A 17,500-nucleotide genomic window follows, 5' to 3' on the forward strand; every position below is an offset into this window, starting at 1 on the left:
TAACAAATGATGTGAATAATACTTAATATAATTACTGTTTATACATTACTGTGATGGTTGGGTTTAGGGTTGGGGTCAGGGAAGTAGTTAATAAAGACAATTAATAAATAATATAATAAATAACATAAAAAATTCTTGTTAGCTTCTGGTTGTAGCTGTATCCCTTCTAGCAATAACTCATTTGCATATCACTCGCCGGCCATCTTTGAAACACTTCTTATCAGTGTGCTCAGCATTCTGTTTGAATGCGAAATCAGCAAACTTTCCAAAACTGTTTTATTTTTATTTTTTTTTAAATACAGTTAGCGGTGGAGCCAGAGAAGCAACTGCAGATTAGGAAGTGAAGTGGAGACTAAATAGTTGAGTTTTTAGTCGTTTCTTGAAGACAGCGAGTGACTCTGCTGTTATGATGCAGTTAGGGAGTTCATTCCACCAACTGGGCAGATTGAACGCGAGAGTTCGGGAAAGTGATTTCTTCCCTCTTTGGGATGGAACCACGAGGCGACGTTCATTCACAGAACGCAAGTTTCTGGAGGGCACATACATCTGCAGAAGTGAGAGCAGATAAGAAGGAGCAACGCCAGAAGTCGCTTTGTAAGCAAACATCAGAGCTTTGAATTTGATGCGAGCAGCAACTGGCAGCCAGTGCAAACAGATGAGCAGCGGTGTGACATGTGCTCTTTTAGCTTCATTAAAGACCACTCATGCTGCTGCGTTCTGAAGCAGCTGAAGAGGTTTGATAGAGTTAGCTGGAAGCCCGGCTAGTAGAGAGTCGCAATAGTCCAGTCTGGAGAGAACAAGAGCTTGAACAAGGAGATGAGCTGCATGTTCAGATAGGAAGGGTCGGACCTTTCTGAGGTTATAGAGTGCAAATCTGCAAAATCGAGAAGTTCTAGAAATGTGGTCAGAGAAGTTGAGAATTCAAGTAGAGAACTATAACAATTTCTCAAACAATATCTCTCTCTTTAATCTGCTATTAACCTGAACAAACACATGTGATCATCCTCGCTTACCTAAAGGAGAAAAAGTTTAATCACATTAACATCTGACTTAAATGCTTATGAGGCTTTTTATACAGTGGATGTAAACTTCTGCTTTCAACTGTATAACGTTGAATGAACCAAAAAGTTATATAGTGTCCACAGTCGTACTGGAGTGACACAACAAGTATCTTGTTTTAGTCCACCCAAAAGTGATTAAGTGATTAAATACTCACCCTCATGTTCCCCAGAGGCCTTTGTTCATCTTCACACACAGATTAAGACATTTTAGATGAAATCCTGGAGCTCTCTCATCCTCCATAGACAGCAAGAGTCCAGAAATGTCTAGAAAAGGAACCAAAAAAGATCATCTGTCATTTCTGTGTGGAGTTTGCATGTTCTCCCCGTGTTGGTGTGGGTTTCCTCGGAGTGCTCCGGTTTCCCCCACAGTCCAAACACATGCGCTATAGGGGAATTGGGTGTGCGAATTGTCCGTAGTGTGTGTTTGTGAATGAGTGTATGGGTGTTTCCCAGTTATGGGTTGCAGCTGGAAGGGCATCTGCTGCTTAAAACATATGCTGGATAAGTTCATTTCTCTGTGGTGACCCCTGATTGATAAAGGGACTAAGCCGAATGAAAATGAATGATGTATGTTGTGTATTTCTGTGAGTTTCCACATTCAGAAGACTGTAAGAGGGCTGTATATCTTATTGTTTACAGAGACCACATGATGTACAGTATATGAGCATGTATCATCCAATCTGATCAAGAATTCATCAATGCAGCGGTGTACAGTAAATAATTGATCTACCGATCCTTGACTTATTGAAAATTAATGCAGACTCCAAGTGTGCGCTCATCAGTTTTCAATAATACAGCAGTCCATCGTCAATTATTCCTTAGACGCACCTACTGTACGCACACACACATGAATATCACCTGCAGTAACATCATTTTAAAGCCGAAATAAGATTGTTTCACTTGTTTTAAAGAAAACCCTCACTTTATTTTGATTCGTCATTTCTGAAAACATGCAAAACACGAAAAATGCTTCTTAATAAAAATAAAAAAACTGCGCTAGAAATAAGATGAAAACTTTAAGTGAAGCATTTTCTATGCAGTGAACATTGATTGACAGCTGATGGCGAGTCCGTCCACACAAACACATCCATACACTCCTCGAGGTTTCAGAAAAGGATGTAACTGTACACTGCCCAGCCTTTCTGCATAACCAAAGTCTCTTTAAGGCAAGTCATTTCACTCAGTGGCCATCTTTGAAACGCCTCTCGGGCAGTATGCTTGGGCATTCTGTTTGAATGGGGAAACATCAAATTCTCCAAAACTGCTCGCCGAGGTTACGATTAAATTCCATATTACGAATAACCACTAAGATTAAACATCGACTGTCTAGCTACTGTCTATCTTACGTCTAGTTTCATTTCTAAACGAAACAAAATCTGCAGAAACTCGCAACTGGCCCCAGCCCCTCCCCCGGAGAATTGCTATTCTATAACGATTGCTGATTGGCTCCTGTACTAGAAGGCAGGCTTTATTCGCCATATAGCGATCGCTGATTGGCTCCTGTACTAGAAGGCGGGGCTTCATTCGCCATATTCACAGTTACACTTTTCCCCATTCAAAAGTAAACGAGTGACACATCTAGCGTATTCTAGAGTCTTTGGCGTAACTATTATCTGCACTGAAAGTCCCATACAAGCACATTTACACCACGCAAATAAGAACAGAAAGTAGTGATTTCAAACTGTACTTTTTTTCTTATCAATACAAAGTAAAAAAATAAAATAAAAGTACAGAGATTATCATTGTTATTGACCTAAATTTTATCGCAATTCGATATAACAATGTCCCAGTACTGGGTTGCAGCTGGAAGGGCATCCGCTATGTAAAACGTGCTGGATAAGTTGGCAGTTCATTCCGCTGTGGCTACCCCAGATTAACAAAGAGACTAAGCCGAAATAAAAATGAATGAACGAATAAATTATATATCATCGGCCCAGACAACACAATCTCACGGCAATTCGTAACTTTTTTATTAAGTGGCTAATTCGTATGAATACGTAAGATCTAATTCGTACAATTTGGTACGATTTGCTCATCCCCCAATGACGGTTGGGTTTAGGGGTGGGGCTAGGTGCCACGCCTCCTTTTTAAAATCGTACAATTTCATACGACAGAACTCGTACGAATTCGTATGAATTAGCCACTAAACTGGTAAAACGTATAACGTACTTACGTTTTCTCGTGAGATCAGGCTGGCCCAGCCCTAGAATACACAAACCCTAAATATTATATTGTGCAGCCCTAACGCGAGGTATGAAAAGTAACGTAACACATTCCTTTCCATAAAAAGTAACTAATGGCCCATTTCCACCAAGCGGTACAGTTTGGTTCGGTACTGTTTCCACTGTTAAAAGAGACCTAAAATTGAACTGTACCGTACGACTATTTGTTGACCCTTTGCAAACGATACCAAGCATGGCAAAAGGGTACCAAAAGGCGGAGCTAGCTGAACACGGTTGGTTTACAGAGATACATCACTTGATCGCGGACAAGCGCGGGGGGGGGGGGGGGGGTGGGGGGGAGGGCGCGTGATTAGGGGGTCGCGCGTCGCCGCGATTATCATATGACTAAATGACTAAATGTAAATGTCATCAATAATTGCAAATCCGGCAACCGCAATAATCAAACCCCTGGGAACAACTGTGGTCGGAACCAAAGTTCACAGGTCTGTGTTCTCTGAACCCCTCTCAAACGGTGGACTACTTCATCCTGATTGCTTGCCGCCGAACCGCGTTATAGCTCATACTATAAAGTTGACTTGATTTCAAATCTTCCTCGACGCCCACACCAGAGAAGACGTGCCGCGCTGCTCCTCGCCACCGGTTCTCATTGAAAATGAATGACTTCCGGCTACTTTGACGCTCTTGTCGCTTGTGATCGCTACCCCGCGTCATCACTCCACCCCGCCCCCCTTTCCCGCTCCTCAATTTATGATCACTTCCTCGCGTCGTCGCTCCACCGACTCTCCCCGTCCCCTCAATTTGTGATCGCTCCCCCACCCACCCTGCAGGGATCGCTTCCTCGCATCGTCATTCCACCGAATCTCCCCGTCCCCTCAATTTGTGATCGCTCGAATTCAGTCTCCCCCGTCAGTGATCCCTGTAGGGCCCCCCCGCATTTTGCACTATGCCACTGCAGGAGAACGAAACCAAAAGAAGCGACATTTTTAAAAACACAGCCGAGACATTACACCAGTGTAACTTACACAGATAATAACTAGCCATGGTCGACCTGAGCTCAGAGAAACCTTGTCGTCGTCTTAATAAACAGCCGAGAAGAGCAAAATCTGCCGTGTCCTGTTGTTGTTTTACAAGCCCAGCTCAGACCGGGTTGGGTGGTTTGGGACCAGCTGGGTTACATAATGCATTACTCACTTTCTAAAGTAACCTTCCCAGGTCCTGCATAGTATATTTCTTGTTCTCATAGGTATGTACAGTATTGTTTTCTCCAGCGTGTCAGGTAAACGTCTAGGTGTGGTCCTCTGGGTACGGCAGCAGCACACGCAGCAGGACATCCTGACATTTAACTATCAAAAATACTGTGAATACATTGGCACGGCCTTACGTTTAATTAAGAGTAGCTCTGATGCTCTCCGGGGATCTGGAAAAATGTCAGCACCCAATCGCCTCTGGAGGGGGTCTCAGCAGCTAGCAAAACCGCTACGATGGCGGCTTCTGCGAGATGTAGGATTCGATAACAAATCACTGCACTTTGATGAATCGAGGACAAAAAATGTCAGCAAACAACCCGTCATGTCTACTACTAGTGTTCTTCTACTCATGCAAACACAGTGGCCACTTTATTAGGTACACTGCTCATCGACATGAATATCTAGAGCAATACATGAATATCTAGAGTGTGTGTGTTTGTTTAAGTTTTTTAAAGTTCGTGCTTCATCATGCTCCATTTCAAACTGGTCAAAATAAACAATAAATCTATGTTTTATTATACTACATTAATTATGTTACTCACAAAACAGGTTTTTATAATAAAATTGACCAAAAATAAAAGTCTAAATAATAATCTATATTCCAAACACTATGTAGAGTAATATATTAATGGAGAGTTGTATATATATATATATATATATATATATATATATATATATATATATATATATATATATATATATATATATATATATATATATACATACATAATATAATGCTTATTCCTAAATATTTTCCTTTACTATAAATTACTACAGTATTTTATATGTGTTTTATTGGATATTTTGTTTTTGCTTTCATGTATTAGTTTGTTTCTGTTTGTTTCTGGTACAGCATATTATGTACAGTAAATAACTGAACGGCGACACAGTGACGCAGTAGGTAGTGCTGTTGCCTCACAGCAAGAAGGTCACTGGTTTGAGCCTCGGCTGCCTCAGTTGGCGTTTCTGTGTGGAGTTTGCATGTTCATGCGTTCGTTTGGGTTTCCTCCGGGTGCTCCGGTTTCCCCCACAGTTCAAAGACATGCGGTACAGGGGAACTGGGTAGGCTAAATTGTCCGTAGTATATAAGTGTGAGTGGATGTTTCCCAGAGATGGGTTGCAGCTGGAAGGGCATCTGCTATGTAAAAACATACTAGATAAGTTGACGGTTCATTCCGCTGTGGCGACCCCGGATTATTAAAGAGACTCATAAACAACCATAAAGTCCTCGTGCTGCAGGAATTAGGAGGTTTGCTGAAGGTGCAGCTGCCGTGCAGTTCATGTTTGCGTTCATTGAACAGTAAGATTGATTAATTAATCCATATGAAACACTCTCTTTTTAAAAGTCATGTCTCGCTTTTAGTTTCGGGCTCTGGTGTGTTTTGCACTCACACACAAGAATACCGCGCCAAAGACCAAGTGAACCGCGCTTTGGCACATCTCTTCCAACCGGGCCAAGGTCAGCCAAGTGAACCATGCCTGAGCCTGATTTGGAGCACTCACACTTCTCAAACAAACCGGGAAACGGGTCTGGCCATAGTTTGGTTAGCAGTGCGAGTACGCCCTGAGATTGACTTGGGTTTAAGAGGCTTCGACTTAAAAATAGCTTCAAAAAAGCTTAGATGTAGCTAAGCCACTTTTAATAAGTAGCTTTTAGCTTGCTTAATTTCCCAGAGGGCAGCTTTTAGTGTAGTTAAGCTATATTTTAGGTTGTTTTGTTTGTTTTTTCCCCTGCCACTGTCTCCTCTGGCCTGAGACTTGAGGAGCTGCGCATGGATGGATTACCTCTTCAGTGTTTGGACTTTCAGCGGTGAAAATTAAACACTGAACTGAACTAAACTGAACTCTGAAAGCTGACACGGTTTCAGATTACTAGAACTTCTATGTTCAGCTGCTTCCACACAATCTACATTGTTAAAGCGCTATAATAAACAGGAATTAAATTGAGGCGACGCAGTGGCGCAGTAGATAGTGCTGTCGCCTCACAGCAAGAAGGTTGCTGGTTCGATCCTCGGCTCAGTTGCCGTTTCTTTGTGGAGTTTGCATGTTCTCCCTGCGTTCCCGTGGGTTTCCTCCGGGTGCTCTGGTTTCCCCCACAGTCCAAAGACATGCGCTACAGGTGAATTGAGTAGGTTAAATTGTCCGTAGTGTGTGTGTGTGAATGTGTGTGTGGGGATGTTTGGATACTGGATGCTGGATAAGTTGGCGGTTCATTCCGCTGTGGCGACCCTGGATTCATAAAGGGACTAAGCCGACAAGAAAATGAATGAATGAATGAATGAATGAATGAATGAATGAATGAATGAATTGAAAAGCAGCTACTAGCTTAGCTCACTACATTTTCAAGTCGCTATTCAGCACTTCAACATTACTCAGAGAAGATGATGCAATCCTGCTGTATCCGTCTCTCTTCAGGTGCATCTCTCTCTTTCTCTTTTGGCTTCTGCAATCATCAGGGCTGTCAATAAATCAGATTTCATTCTGTCAGAGCTGATGTCAAGCTTGAGTTAAGAATTAGATTTGACAAGAGGACGCAGTGGGCAATCCCTGCTGCTTTCTGAAACACTGCGCTGCAAAAAAAATAGCTTTTTACTTAGAGCTTTTGTCTTGTCTATAGTCTAAACAGCTAAAAATCTTTACATTAAGAAGCATTTTAAAGAGAAGTAAAACATGCAGTTTTGTTTTTAGAAATAATGTGTCAGAATTAAGTGAGTTTTTCCTTAAAGCAAGCAAAATAACCTGCAAATGGGGTATTTTTTTTGTTTAAAAACACAAAAATGAGTACCCTTTCGTACTCACTTCTTGGTTGCTATATTAAACAAAATACAAAAGAATGTGTCCTAGAACATTCATTCATTAAATGCAGCATTTCAATCTGACTTACACTAACCGGCCACTTTATTAGGTACACCATACTAGTACCGGGTTGGACCCTCTTTTGCCTTCAGAACTGCTTTAATCCTTGGTGGACTCAACAAGCTACTGGAAATATTCCTCAGAGATTTTGCTCCATGTTGTCATGATAGCATCACACAGTTGCTGCAGATTTGTCGGCTGCACATCCATGATGCCAATCTCCCGTTCCACCACATCCCAAAGCTGCTCTATTGGATTGAGCTCTGGTGACCGTGGAGGCCATTTGAGTACAGTGAACTCATTGTCATGTTCACCAGTCTGAGATGATTGAGCTTTATGACATGCTGCGTTATCCTGCTGGAAGTAGCCATCAGAAGATGGAGACACTGTGCTCATAAAGGGATGGACATGGTGAGCAGCAATACTCAGGTAGGCTGTGGCGTTGATGCTCAATTGGTACTAATGGACCCAAAGAAAATCTCCCCCACACCATTACACCACCACCACCAGCCTGAACTGTTAAAGCAAGGCAGGATGGATCCATGCTTACATGTTGTTGACACTCCAAGCAGACGTAGCTCAGGGTACATATTACTCGGTTCTCAAAAATGTAGCCCTGTGCACATATCTCCAATAAGCCTGGGTTGTACAGCACTTGTTGCGTTCTTTGCTTGTGAAAAATAAATAAAATCTGCTGAATGAGTGAATGCAAAAGTACAACTAACTCTGCTCCGCTCATTGGAAAACTCCGGACTGAAAACTGAGAGCTGTTATTGTCTGTAACGATTGTAAAGCTGTTTGTATTCCCCAGCGGAGGTTATAAGCTCACTAATGGAGCTTCGCTGCTGTTTGTGTGAATACTGTCGTTTAGTGTGCTTTTACCCTTTCCGCACTTAACGGTCTCTTAACTAGAACAGAAGATGTTTACTGTTTACACTCCTGCAAAATTATAATACATTTTCTAAAAAATTCACAAGAGCCATTTCAGCACATTTCTATAATAGTTTTAATAACTCATTTCTAATCACTGATTTATTTTCTCTTTGTAAATAATATTAGACTAAATATTCTTCAAGACACTAGTGTTCAGTTCAAAGTGCCATTTAAATGCTTCACTAGGGTAATTAGGGTAAAGTTAGAGTAATTAGGCAAGTCATTGTATACAGTAACAGTGGTTTGTTCTGGAGACAATCCAACACTAATATTGCTGAAGGGGGCGAATAATATTGACCTTAAAATGGCTTTAAAACAAATAAAAACTGCTTTTATTCTAGCCGAAATAAAACAAATAAGACTTTCTCCAGAAGAACAAATATTATCAGACATACTGTAAAAATGTCCTTGCTCTGTTATAAATAATTTAAGAAATATATATAAAAAAAATATATGTCAAAAGGGGGCTAATAATTACTTTTAATCAAAATAACTAATTAATTATTAAAACAACTATTAATGTAAGCTTTATAAATGCTTTGGCAATGCATTTGTAACATGTCATGCCAATAAAGCAATTATTAAATTGAGAAAGACAGAAAGAAAGAAAGAAAGAAAGAAAGAAAGAAAGAAAGAAAAAAGAAAGAAAAAAAGAAAGAAAGAAAGAAAGAAAAAAAAGAAAGAAAAAAAGAAAGACAGAAAAAAAAGAAAGAAAGAAAGAAAGAAAGAAAGAAAAAAAAGAAAGAAAAAAAGAAAGACAGAAAAAAAAGAAAGAAAGAAAAAAGAAAGAAAGAAAAAAAAAAAGAAAGAAAGAAAGAAAGAAAGAAAGAAAGAAAGAAAGAAAGAAAGAAAGAAAGAAAGAAAGAAAGAATTGTGTTCAGAGATTCAGAGTTGCTCTGAATGGCGCATCATGTTAGCGAGCGCGGCGCGTCATCTGCGCACACAGACATTTCCAAGAGAGAGAGAGAGAGAGAGAAAGCCAGAGGGAGGGAGACATGAAAAACTGGAGTCTTACCTGCAGACCGTCGATGGGGAACCATCATCACTGCGACGCCAACATGACGCGTGAGCCCGCGGTCAGTAACGCGACGGCGGTGCGGCGCGACGCGGGGTTCGCGGGTCCGGTGCTCGCGCTGCTCACCGGGATGATGGTCGTCCTGATCGCGCTGATCGTGTGCGGGAACGCGCTGGTCATCGTCGCCTTCAAGATGGACAAGAGTTTGCGCAAACAGAGCAATTATTTCCTGCTAAACCTGGCCATCTCAGACTTCCTCGTGGGTAAGCAAAGTTGATTTCACATTCACAACTCCGTCTAGATGTTAAACTTTGATTATTTTCCACTTGTTTCTATGTCCTCTTGTGTTGATGAGTGCGCGCTGAGCTCCTGAAAACAAAATAAAACTGAATTTTAAGGAATAAGCGGACACTTTATTTTAAGGTTACACCTTACATGCACTTTACTATATTAATTACACAATTGCAGCTAATCCTTACCCACATTCTAAGCCCAACCACATTTAATACATACACTATAAACAAAAGATCACGACTACAAGTGTTTCAAGTTACTTTAACTTATAAAATATTAATCAGGTTTCAACTACGTTATGCTAAGTTTATTTGATATATAAGTTGAGATAGCGAGATACGCTTATTTGATTCAGCTAAATGAATTATTCAGCACATTGTTTTGCAGTGAAGGTAATTAATAATAATAATAAAGTGAAGGTTAGCACTGGACTCCCTTTTGCCTTCAGAACTGCTTTAATCCTTCGTGGATTCAACACTGGAAATATTCCTCAGAGATTTTGCTCCATATTGTCATGATAGCATCACACAGTTGCTGCAGATTTGTCGGCTGCACATCCATGATGCCAATCTCCCGTTCAGCCACATCCCAAAGGTGTTTCCTAGTACTGGGTTTCAGCTGGATATGGCATCCGCTGTGTAAAACCTATGCTGGAATAGTTGGCGGTTCATTCCGCTGTGCTGACTCCTGATGAATAAAGGGACTAAATGAATGAATGAATGAATTACTCAGTAGTAAAATCATAGTAAAAACTTTTTAAAAACCTGAATTAATATTGGAGTGACCATTGCACGCTGGAGAAAGGATGACACAATAGCTGAAGGATTTCTGAAGGATGTTGGACTGAAGCAGCTGATATTCATTTACACTGAGAAAGGGTTGCTGAACCACTACTGAGAGATTCTAGCTGTTGTCTGCAGCCAAAATACACCTTCCAGTGTTTCCTCTAGGATGTTTTCCAGCTGTGGCGGCAGGCCTTTTTTAGACAGATCTACCAACTACCTGTGACGTCATTTTGATTACAAATGTCGTGAGCTCAGTATTAGAAGTCGAGATCGCATTTATGTAATTGCCTTTGAGCATGCGAATCTCTTTGCTTGCGCACCGATTTCCTCTGCTCGTGCACAAAACTTCTTGCACGCCCCCTCAAAGATCACAGATCTTCTTGTGCGCTCTCAAATAAACGCTGCTGAGGTGAGATTTAGTGCGTTTATGTAACGAGTATGTCTCCAGCATTTATTAGATTTGCTAGGAATATTTATGAATGTCTCTAATAGACCTGCAGAGCGATGTTAATGCGTCCTGAAGTAAAGTGAAACGGCTATACGTCGTGTTTGCTGGCCTCACGCAACACGCACCTGTCAGTCAGTCAGCAGGTAACCTTAAAGGGTTAAACAAATGACGCACAGGACTACTACGGTTACAGAAAAGTTTGCACTGTTATAATTCACTTACCTTTTAATACGTTTTGCTGGGATAAATACCCGCCATTAAAAAAAGTACAATTTTTTGAATGAGAAGCTGTAATGTAGCCAACTTAGGCTCATTTCGAAAACGTAGCCCCGCGGACGTTTCTGAAGACCGCGATTTACGTGGCCGGAGGTACGTATGGCCGCATTTTGTTTTTTTCGGTTGTGACCAGTTTGTCCGCTTAGTGTTACGCAGTGTTACGTCGGCGGAGCGGAGGCCCGGAGGAGGAGGAGGCGGCCGCGGCGACCACGACCGGGTTCGAGTCCAAGGAGGAGCAGTTCCAGAAATCATGTAAGATGAAAAACAGAATCCAAAAAATAAAATCGAACAAGTTTTGCGACGGGGCGAGAATATGGCGAAACCCGAAAACGCGGTCAAAAAGCGGACGAGGGCTTTTGCTTTTTTTTTTAATTTTTGGACGGCTTTTGTAAATCGTCGCTTGGGACAGACGATCTTTTGTCCGGTGGTTTTATGCGCGAGAACAGTGCGGGCGTGAACGGTGCACGCTCCCGAGACGCAAAAAGCTCGCACAGCAGCCTCGCGCGGATTCGCGCAAAAAAAAACAAAAAAAAAAAACTGCACAATGAACGTACCTCCGGGGACGTATTTTGCGGCCTCCAGAAACGTTCGCTGGGCTACGTTTCCACAATGAGCCTGGATTGAATGTAGCCGTGGCATGATGAGTTTTGGCGTGGAAGAATGAAAGTAGCGGAAAACATGACTTCCTTTCTTCATGTGTTCAATACTTTTTCCCTGCATCATTTCATTTCACTGCACATAACTTCATTTGTAAAATAATTATAATAATTATTATTTTTGTTATTAATATATGGTATTACAACATCCGCTAAAAAAATCCAAGTCAACAGCCCCTGTAGAATGTATGTTTTCAGAGAAAAGTGTATGCAAGGAGAGATATTGTGACGGTTGAATGACTGTAGTTCTGCTCTCTGCTTCAGGTGCTTTCTGCATACCGGTGTACATGCCCTACATCTTGACAGGGAAATGGATGCTGGGGAAAGGACTGTGCAAGCTGTGGCTTGTTGTCGATTATCTTCTCTGCACCGCTTCGGTCTTCAACATCGTTCTTATCAGCTACGACCGCTATCTATCGGTTACAAAAGCGGTAAGGACTAAATGAATCTTCCATATGGAGTGATTTACAGCTGTGCATTCATTACAACTCAGCATTTGTAGCTCATTACAACCAGAAAGAGCGTCTCGGGTTGGTGATAAACTACAGCACTAGTGATGAAACTCATTATTACGGCAGCACATGCATTTATGTGTTTGCTTCGCTTTAATCAGTCGCGCATGAAAGCTTTTTATTATTAAGAAAGACCAAATATTATTCAGAAAGGAACAAGATTATGAAGCTCTGGCTTCTGTAATAACCAGCAGAAATGATTAAAATGCTTATTATAACAGCAAACTCGAGTCGACCTATACGCAGGGAGTGGATCTACATTACCCAAAGCTCATTCATCTGCATGATTCATGAAAATATAACAGTTTAAACTCGGCTAACACTTTTAGGTCATCTTTAGACTTAAATTGGGCGACGCAGTGGCGCAGTAGGTAGTGCTGTCGCCTCACAGCAAGAAGGTTGCTGGTTCGAACCTCGGCTAAGTTGGTGTTTCTGTGTGGAGTTTGCATGTTCTCCCTGCCTTCGCGTGGGTTTCCTCCGGGTGCTCCGGTTTCCCCCACAGTCCAAAGACATGCGGTACAGGGGAATTGGGTAGGCTAAATTGTCCACAGTGTATGAGTGTGTGTGTGTGTGGATGTTTCCCAGAGATGGGATGTGGCTGGAGAGGCATCAGCTGCGTAAAAACTTGCTGGATAAGTTGGCGGTTCATTCCACTGTGGCAACCCCGGATTAATAAAGTGACTAAGCCGACAAGAAAATGAATGAATGAATGAGACTTATATTTACCTATTAACACGGTGGCTCAGTGGTTAGCACGATCGCCTCACAGCAAGATGGTCACTGGTTCGAGCCCTGTGTGGAGTTTGCATGTTCTCTCCGTGTTGGCATGGGTTTCCTCCGGGTGCTCCGGGTTCCCCACACAAACACATGCGCTGTAGGGGAATTGAATTAGCGAAATTGGTCAGTGTATGAGTGTTAAAGAGTGTGTATGGGTGTTTCCCAGTGTTGGGTTGTGGCTGGATAAGTTGGCGGTACATTCTGCTGTGGCGACCCCTGATTAATAAAGGGACTAAGCCAAAAAGAAATTGAATGAATGAATGATCTACGAACATTTAATGCAATTTTACTCCAAGTTTTTACAGCCGTTTGGTCATTTCCTAAATGAAGAGAACTCTCCTTGGTCTTGGTAGCATTCAAAATAGACCACACAAACTGAGCAAATGCACAAAAGTTTGATTCAAATGATCAAACAAAACTTGCCAAACACACACTCTATACACAATATAATGACAGTAATTGACCAAGCTGTATATATTTCGGGATTCATTGTCATGGCTCTACCTTTAGCATGCTAAAGAGCCATTTGGGTGTCTGAATTCATGTTTGTGTGACGCTCATTAGTATTTGTTTAAAGAATTATGCTGTCACGGATGCCAGCAGCTGCATCTGTCGCATCCATCAACCTTTCTGATGGTAATTCCAGTCTTTTTGTGTTGATTTGAGTGTGGATGTGCTTCTCTTGAGCGGGTGGAAGGACAATGGAGCCCTACTGGCACGCTGTAAATAATACCTGCTAATAAACGGGTTCTGTATTTAGTGATTCACAAGTGTTTTCTGTTCATTTCCAGCTGTGAACGACTAAAACGTTAGTAAAAGTCACTTTGTTTGAGTTGATTTTTTTAACATCAGAAGTGGTCAGAGGGGAGATCAACATCCCATAATGCAATTCACAACTGCTGATAAACCCAAAACATCATCAAATGTGTAACATGCTCATTAACAGGTATTTTTTCACAGTGTTTTACATCTTGCAGCTGCATTCAGAAACGATAGATATCCATCTTAGAAATGATGCGGTGTGGGGGCTCAGGGTCTTTCTGGTTCATTTCGATGAACTCCAAAACTAGTTTACTTCCAGTGGTTGGAGTCATGGTCGGCTGGCCTGCGAGACCGATAAAAAATATAGCAGGTGCAGGTAGGAGGTGCTGATCTGTATTCAAGCATCAGTGCCTCAAAGCTGATATATGATGCAGTCGGTAGCCAATGCAAGGAGATAAAGCAGGCTGTGACATGGGTTTAATGACAACCGGTCGTGCTATTATGTGTCAAATTGCTTGGGAAATAAGTATTGAACCATTTTTCTCAGGAAACATACAGGGCTCGACAATAAGGTTGAGCCCGGGGCCAGCGTGTAAGATGCTTGGGACTAGGGCTGGGCGATTTAGCAAAAAAAAAAATAAAATAAATTTAGGTTTTTTATAAAGTTTGACCGATTCATGTTTTCGATTTTTAAAAAAAATTTTTTATTGTGTCACTAGTCTTCTCAAAACATTACAACAACCTGACTGAAGTAATATTCTCTTCATAAGTAACTTGAAAACCCATCTGGTTAAGGAGCATTGTACTTTTAATGGCCATGTCATACAAAAATCGGTCAAGGTGTAAATAAATGTAAAACAGATTCACGAGTTAAATAGCGTTGCAGAAGATTTGAATACGAAATATTTGTGTAAATATTGCACTTTCAGGAATACAGAGATATTTTTTGCAAGTTTTGCTGAGCCTGGGAAAGATTGGCTGTCAGCTCGGCTTTGACTTCTGATTGAATGTCAGGTTGTAAAGCTGCTGCCTTTTTCTTAAAAAGATACAGTGGAAGAAAAAGGACTGAACATGGAAACTATAAAGCCTAATTTAACCCAATGTGTGAAGTTGTGGACGTATAGCAGGAGCAAATACAAGCACCAGATGTGTGTCTAATATAAAATAATATATTGAATCTATTTTTCTTTTTCCCCCTTTTAAATATCGATCATTTGATGCGCTTTGCTCTTCTCATGCTGCCTGATCTGTCTGGATTACAACTAGGTCCGCTAAATGATGTCATGGGGGCGGCTACTTTCATTTTCACTGCTACAGTCCCTCACTTCTACTCGTGTTCAAACTAAAAGATCGGCGTGGTTTTTCACATGGCAGGTTTTTACGTCCTTCATACATGTTGAGATCGAGTTTATCGACTTGATGAGGGAATGCCTTGACAATCCACACAGACGTGCAACAAGTAAAATCCCACATGACTGCACGCTTTAACAGGCAGTCAAGCAGGTCGCACACTAGAAGCGCCGCGACAGCGAGCACATGACAGTTTAAACTATCACACACCAAACGCGCACATTCGCATGATATTTAACATGAAACTAATCAGATGGCGATCTGTGGGCCGGCTGAAATGAGAACTGCTTCGTGAATCGTGGCTGGGCGGCGCCGGTGTGTGTATAGAAACCTGTTTAGAATTCTAAAATCCATGGCGTGGTGCTGTGCGGCGCGTCACCGAGAAGCGCTTCTGGTGTGCTTCCTGCTTCATACAGAGAGTGGCATTGGTGCCATTATAATGTATTAAATATATATATTTTTTAAAAATCGCGATTTCTCGATTTGATTCAAAATTAAATCGTCTTAAAACATAAATTCGAATTAATAAAAAAAAAATTTGGAAAAATCGCCCAGCCCTACTTGGGACAATAGACAGGATTGTTACTGGCCCGATCGGACCACTGATGCGCCGTCACTAAAGTTGAATTTGCCTGTGCATGACTATCTGTCAATTGCGTGCAAAAACAGTCAGAATCGAGAAACAGTTAGTGTTTTTAAGCCTTTAAACACTACCTTCTCAGTTCCTCTTATCTGATTGGATGTTGTGAGCATTAGGGTTGGGCGATGTCCACCAATTTGGCATCGTATGATGTCTAATGTGAAACATCGTGATGGACGTTGGCATCGTCGTCATGTGAAAAGCGGGGTGGAGAAGGCATCCGGTGGTGAGAAGGGTGCGCGACTTATTTGAGGACCGGGAGGAAGACGTGCGATTTCCAGGAGATTATCACTCGTTTGTGGGCATTATGTGTCCCGCAAATGCATAGAGACTCCAGGAACTTCCGGGAGACTTGGAATGTCTGAATATCACGTTTAACTATAGTGAGACGCGATCCAGCGGTACATCCTTCATAAACTCTCCGACGTGCACTGCTCTCTGCCTGGAGCTCAGAGGAGCACATGACAGCGTGTGTGAGTGGTCACGTGATGTGCGTTTTCAGCGGACGGAGGGCTGTTCAGAAATGCTAGGTAAAACACGTTGTGGATGTGGATAATTTTCGTTCTAAAATGCCGATTTAACTCTAAGACGTGTTAGTGTAAACAGGGCTCAGCATTGTGTTGTCTATTGGCCTCGGCGATGGAAGATGGCATCGTCTATCGGCCCAACCTTAGTGAGCATGTTATTTTAGCACTACTTTTTATTTATTTACATATTTTTTTATTAACTTTTATTAAATTTATTTACTTACTTATTTATTCATTTTTAATTATTTATTTATTCATTTACTTATTTATTTACTCATTTTTATTTATTTATTTATTTACTTATTTATTTATTTACTTGTTTATTTATTTATTTATTCATTTACCTATTTATTTACTCATTTTTATTCATTTATTTACTTATTTATTTATTTACTTATTTATTTATTCATTTACCTATTTATTTACTCATTTTTATTTATTTATTTACTTATTCATTTACTTATACATTTACTTATTTATTTAATTATTTTTACTTATTTATTTACTTGTTTATTTATTTATTTACTTGTTTATTTATTTATTTACCTATTTATTTACTCATTTTTATTTATTTATTTACTTATTTATTTATTTACTTGTTTATTTATTCATTTACCTATTTATTTACTCATTTTTATTTATTTATTTATTAATTGTTTATTTGTTTATTTACTTATTTATTTGTTTACTTATTTATTTATTTACTTACTTATTCATTTACTTATACATTTACTTATTTATTTAATTATTTTTACTTATTTATTTACTTGTTTATTTATTTATTTACTTATTTATTTATTTATTTACCTATTTATTTACTCATTTTTATTTATTTATTTACTTATTTATTTACTTATTTATTTATTCATTTACCTATTTATTTACTCATTTTTATTTATTTATTTACTTGTTTATTTGTTTATTTATTTATTTACTTATTTATTTATTTATTTACTTATTCATTTACTTATACATTTACTTATTTATTTAATTATTTTTACTTATTTATTTACTTGTTTATTTATTTATTTACTTATTTATTTATTTATTTACCTATTTATTTACTCATTTTTATTTATTTATTTACTTATTTATTTATTTACTTGTTTATTTATTCATTTACCTATTTATTTACTCATTTTTATTTATTTATTTATTGTTTATTTGTTTATTTACTT

The 17,500-nt window shown here is 39.9% G+C and overlaps 2 protein-coding genes across 10 annotated transcripts in view; one reads left to right on the top strand and one right to left on the bottom strand.

The window, feature by feature from the left end:
- LOC100331149 (oxysterol-binding protein-related protein 1) overlaps window positions 1-17,500 on the bottom strand; it is a 65,874-nt gene that overhangs the window by 21,322 nt on the left and 27,052 nt on the right. For 7 of the 8 annotated variants that reach the window (XM_087240285.1, XM_087240283.1, XM_087240287.1 and 4 more), the window contains exons 2-3: window positions 9,296-9,664; window positions 1,217-1,325 (exon numbers count right to left, since the gene is read on the bottom strand). The gene's annotated coding sequence lies outside the window, so the exon portion shown is untranslated. The remainder of the gene's footprint in view (window positions 1-1,216; window positions 1,326-9,295; window positions 9,665-17,500) is intronic. The other variant, XM_088649535.1, reaches the window with a different exon arrangement.
- Window positions 9,137-17,500, top strand: part of LOC100331077 (histamine H3 receptor) — an 18,153-nt gene continuing 9,789 nt past the window's right edge. For both annotated transcript variants that reach the window (XR_015478059.1, XM_087240290.1), the window contains exons 1-2: window positions 9,137-9,558; window positions 12,019-12,185. Coding sequence is in view for 1 of the 2 variants with exons in the window: in XM_087240290.1 (XP_087096416.1) it covers window positions 9,276-9,558; window positions 12,019-12,185 (450 nt within the window). In the remaining variant the exon portion in view is untranslated. The remainder of the gene's footprint in view (window positions 9,559-12,018; window positions 12,186-17,500) is intronic.

The sequence above is a fragment of the Danio rerio genome, chromosome 2, assembly GCF_052040795.2.
Source record: "Danio rerio strain M-AB ecotype USA chromosome 2, GRCz13ab, whole genome shotgun sequence".
NCBI classification, from domain to species: Eukaryota; Metazoa; Chordata; class Actinopteri; order Cypriniformes; family Danionidae; genus Danio; species Danio rerio.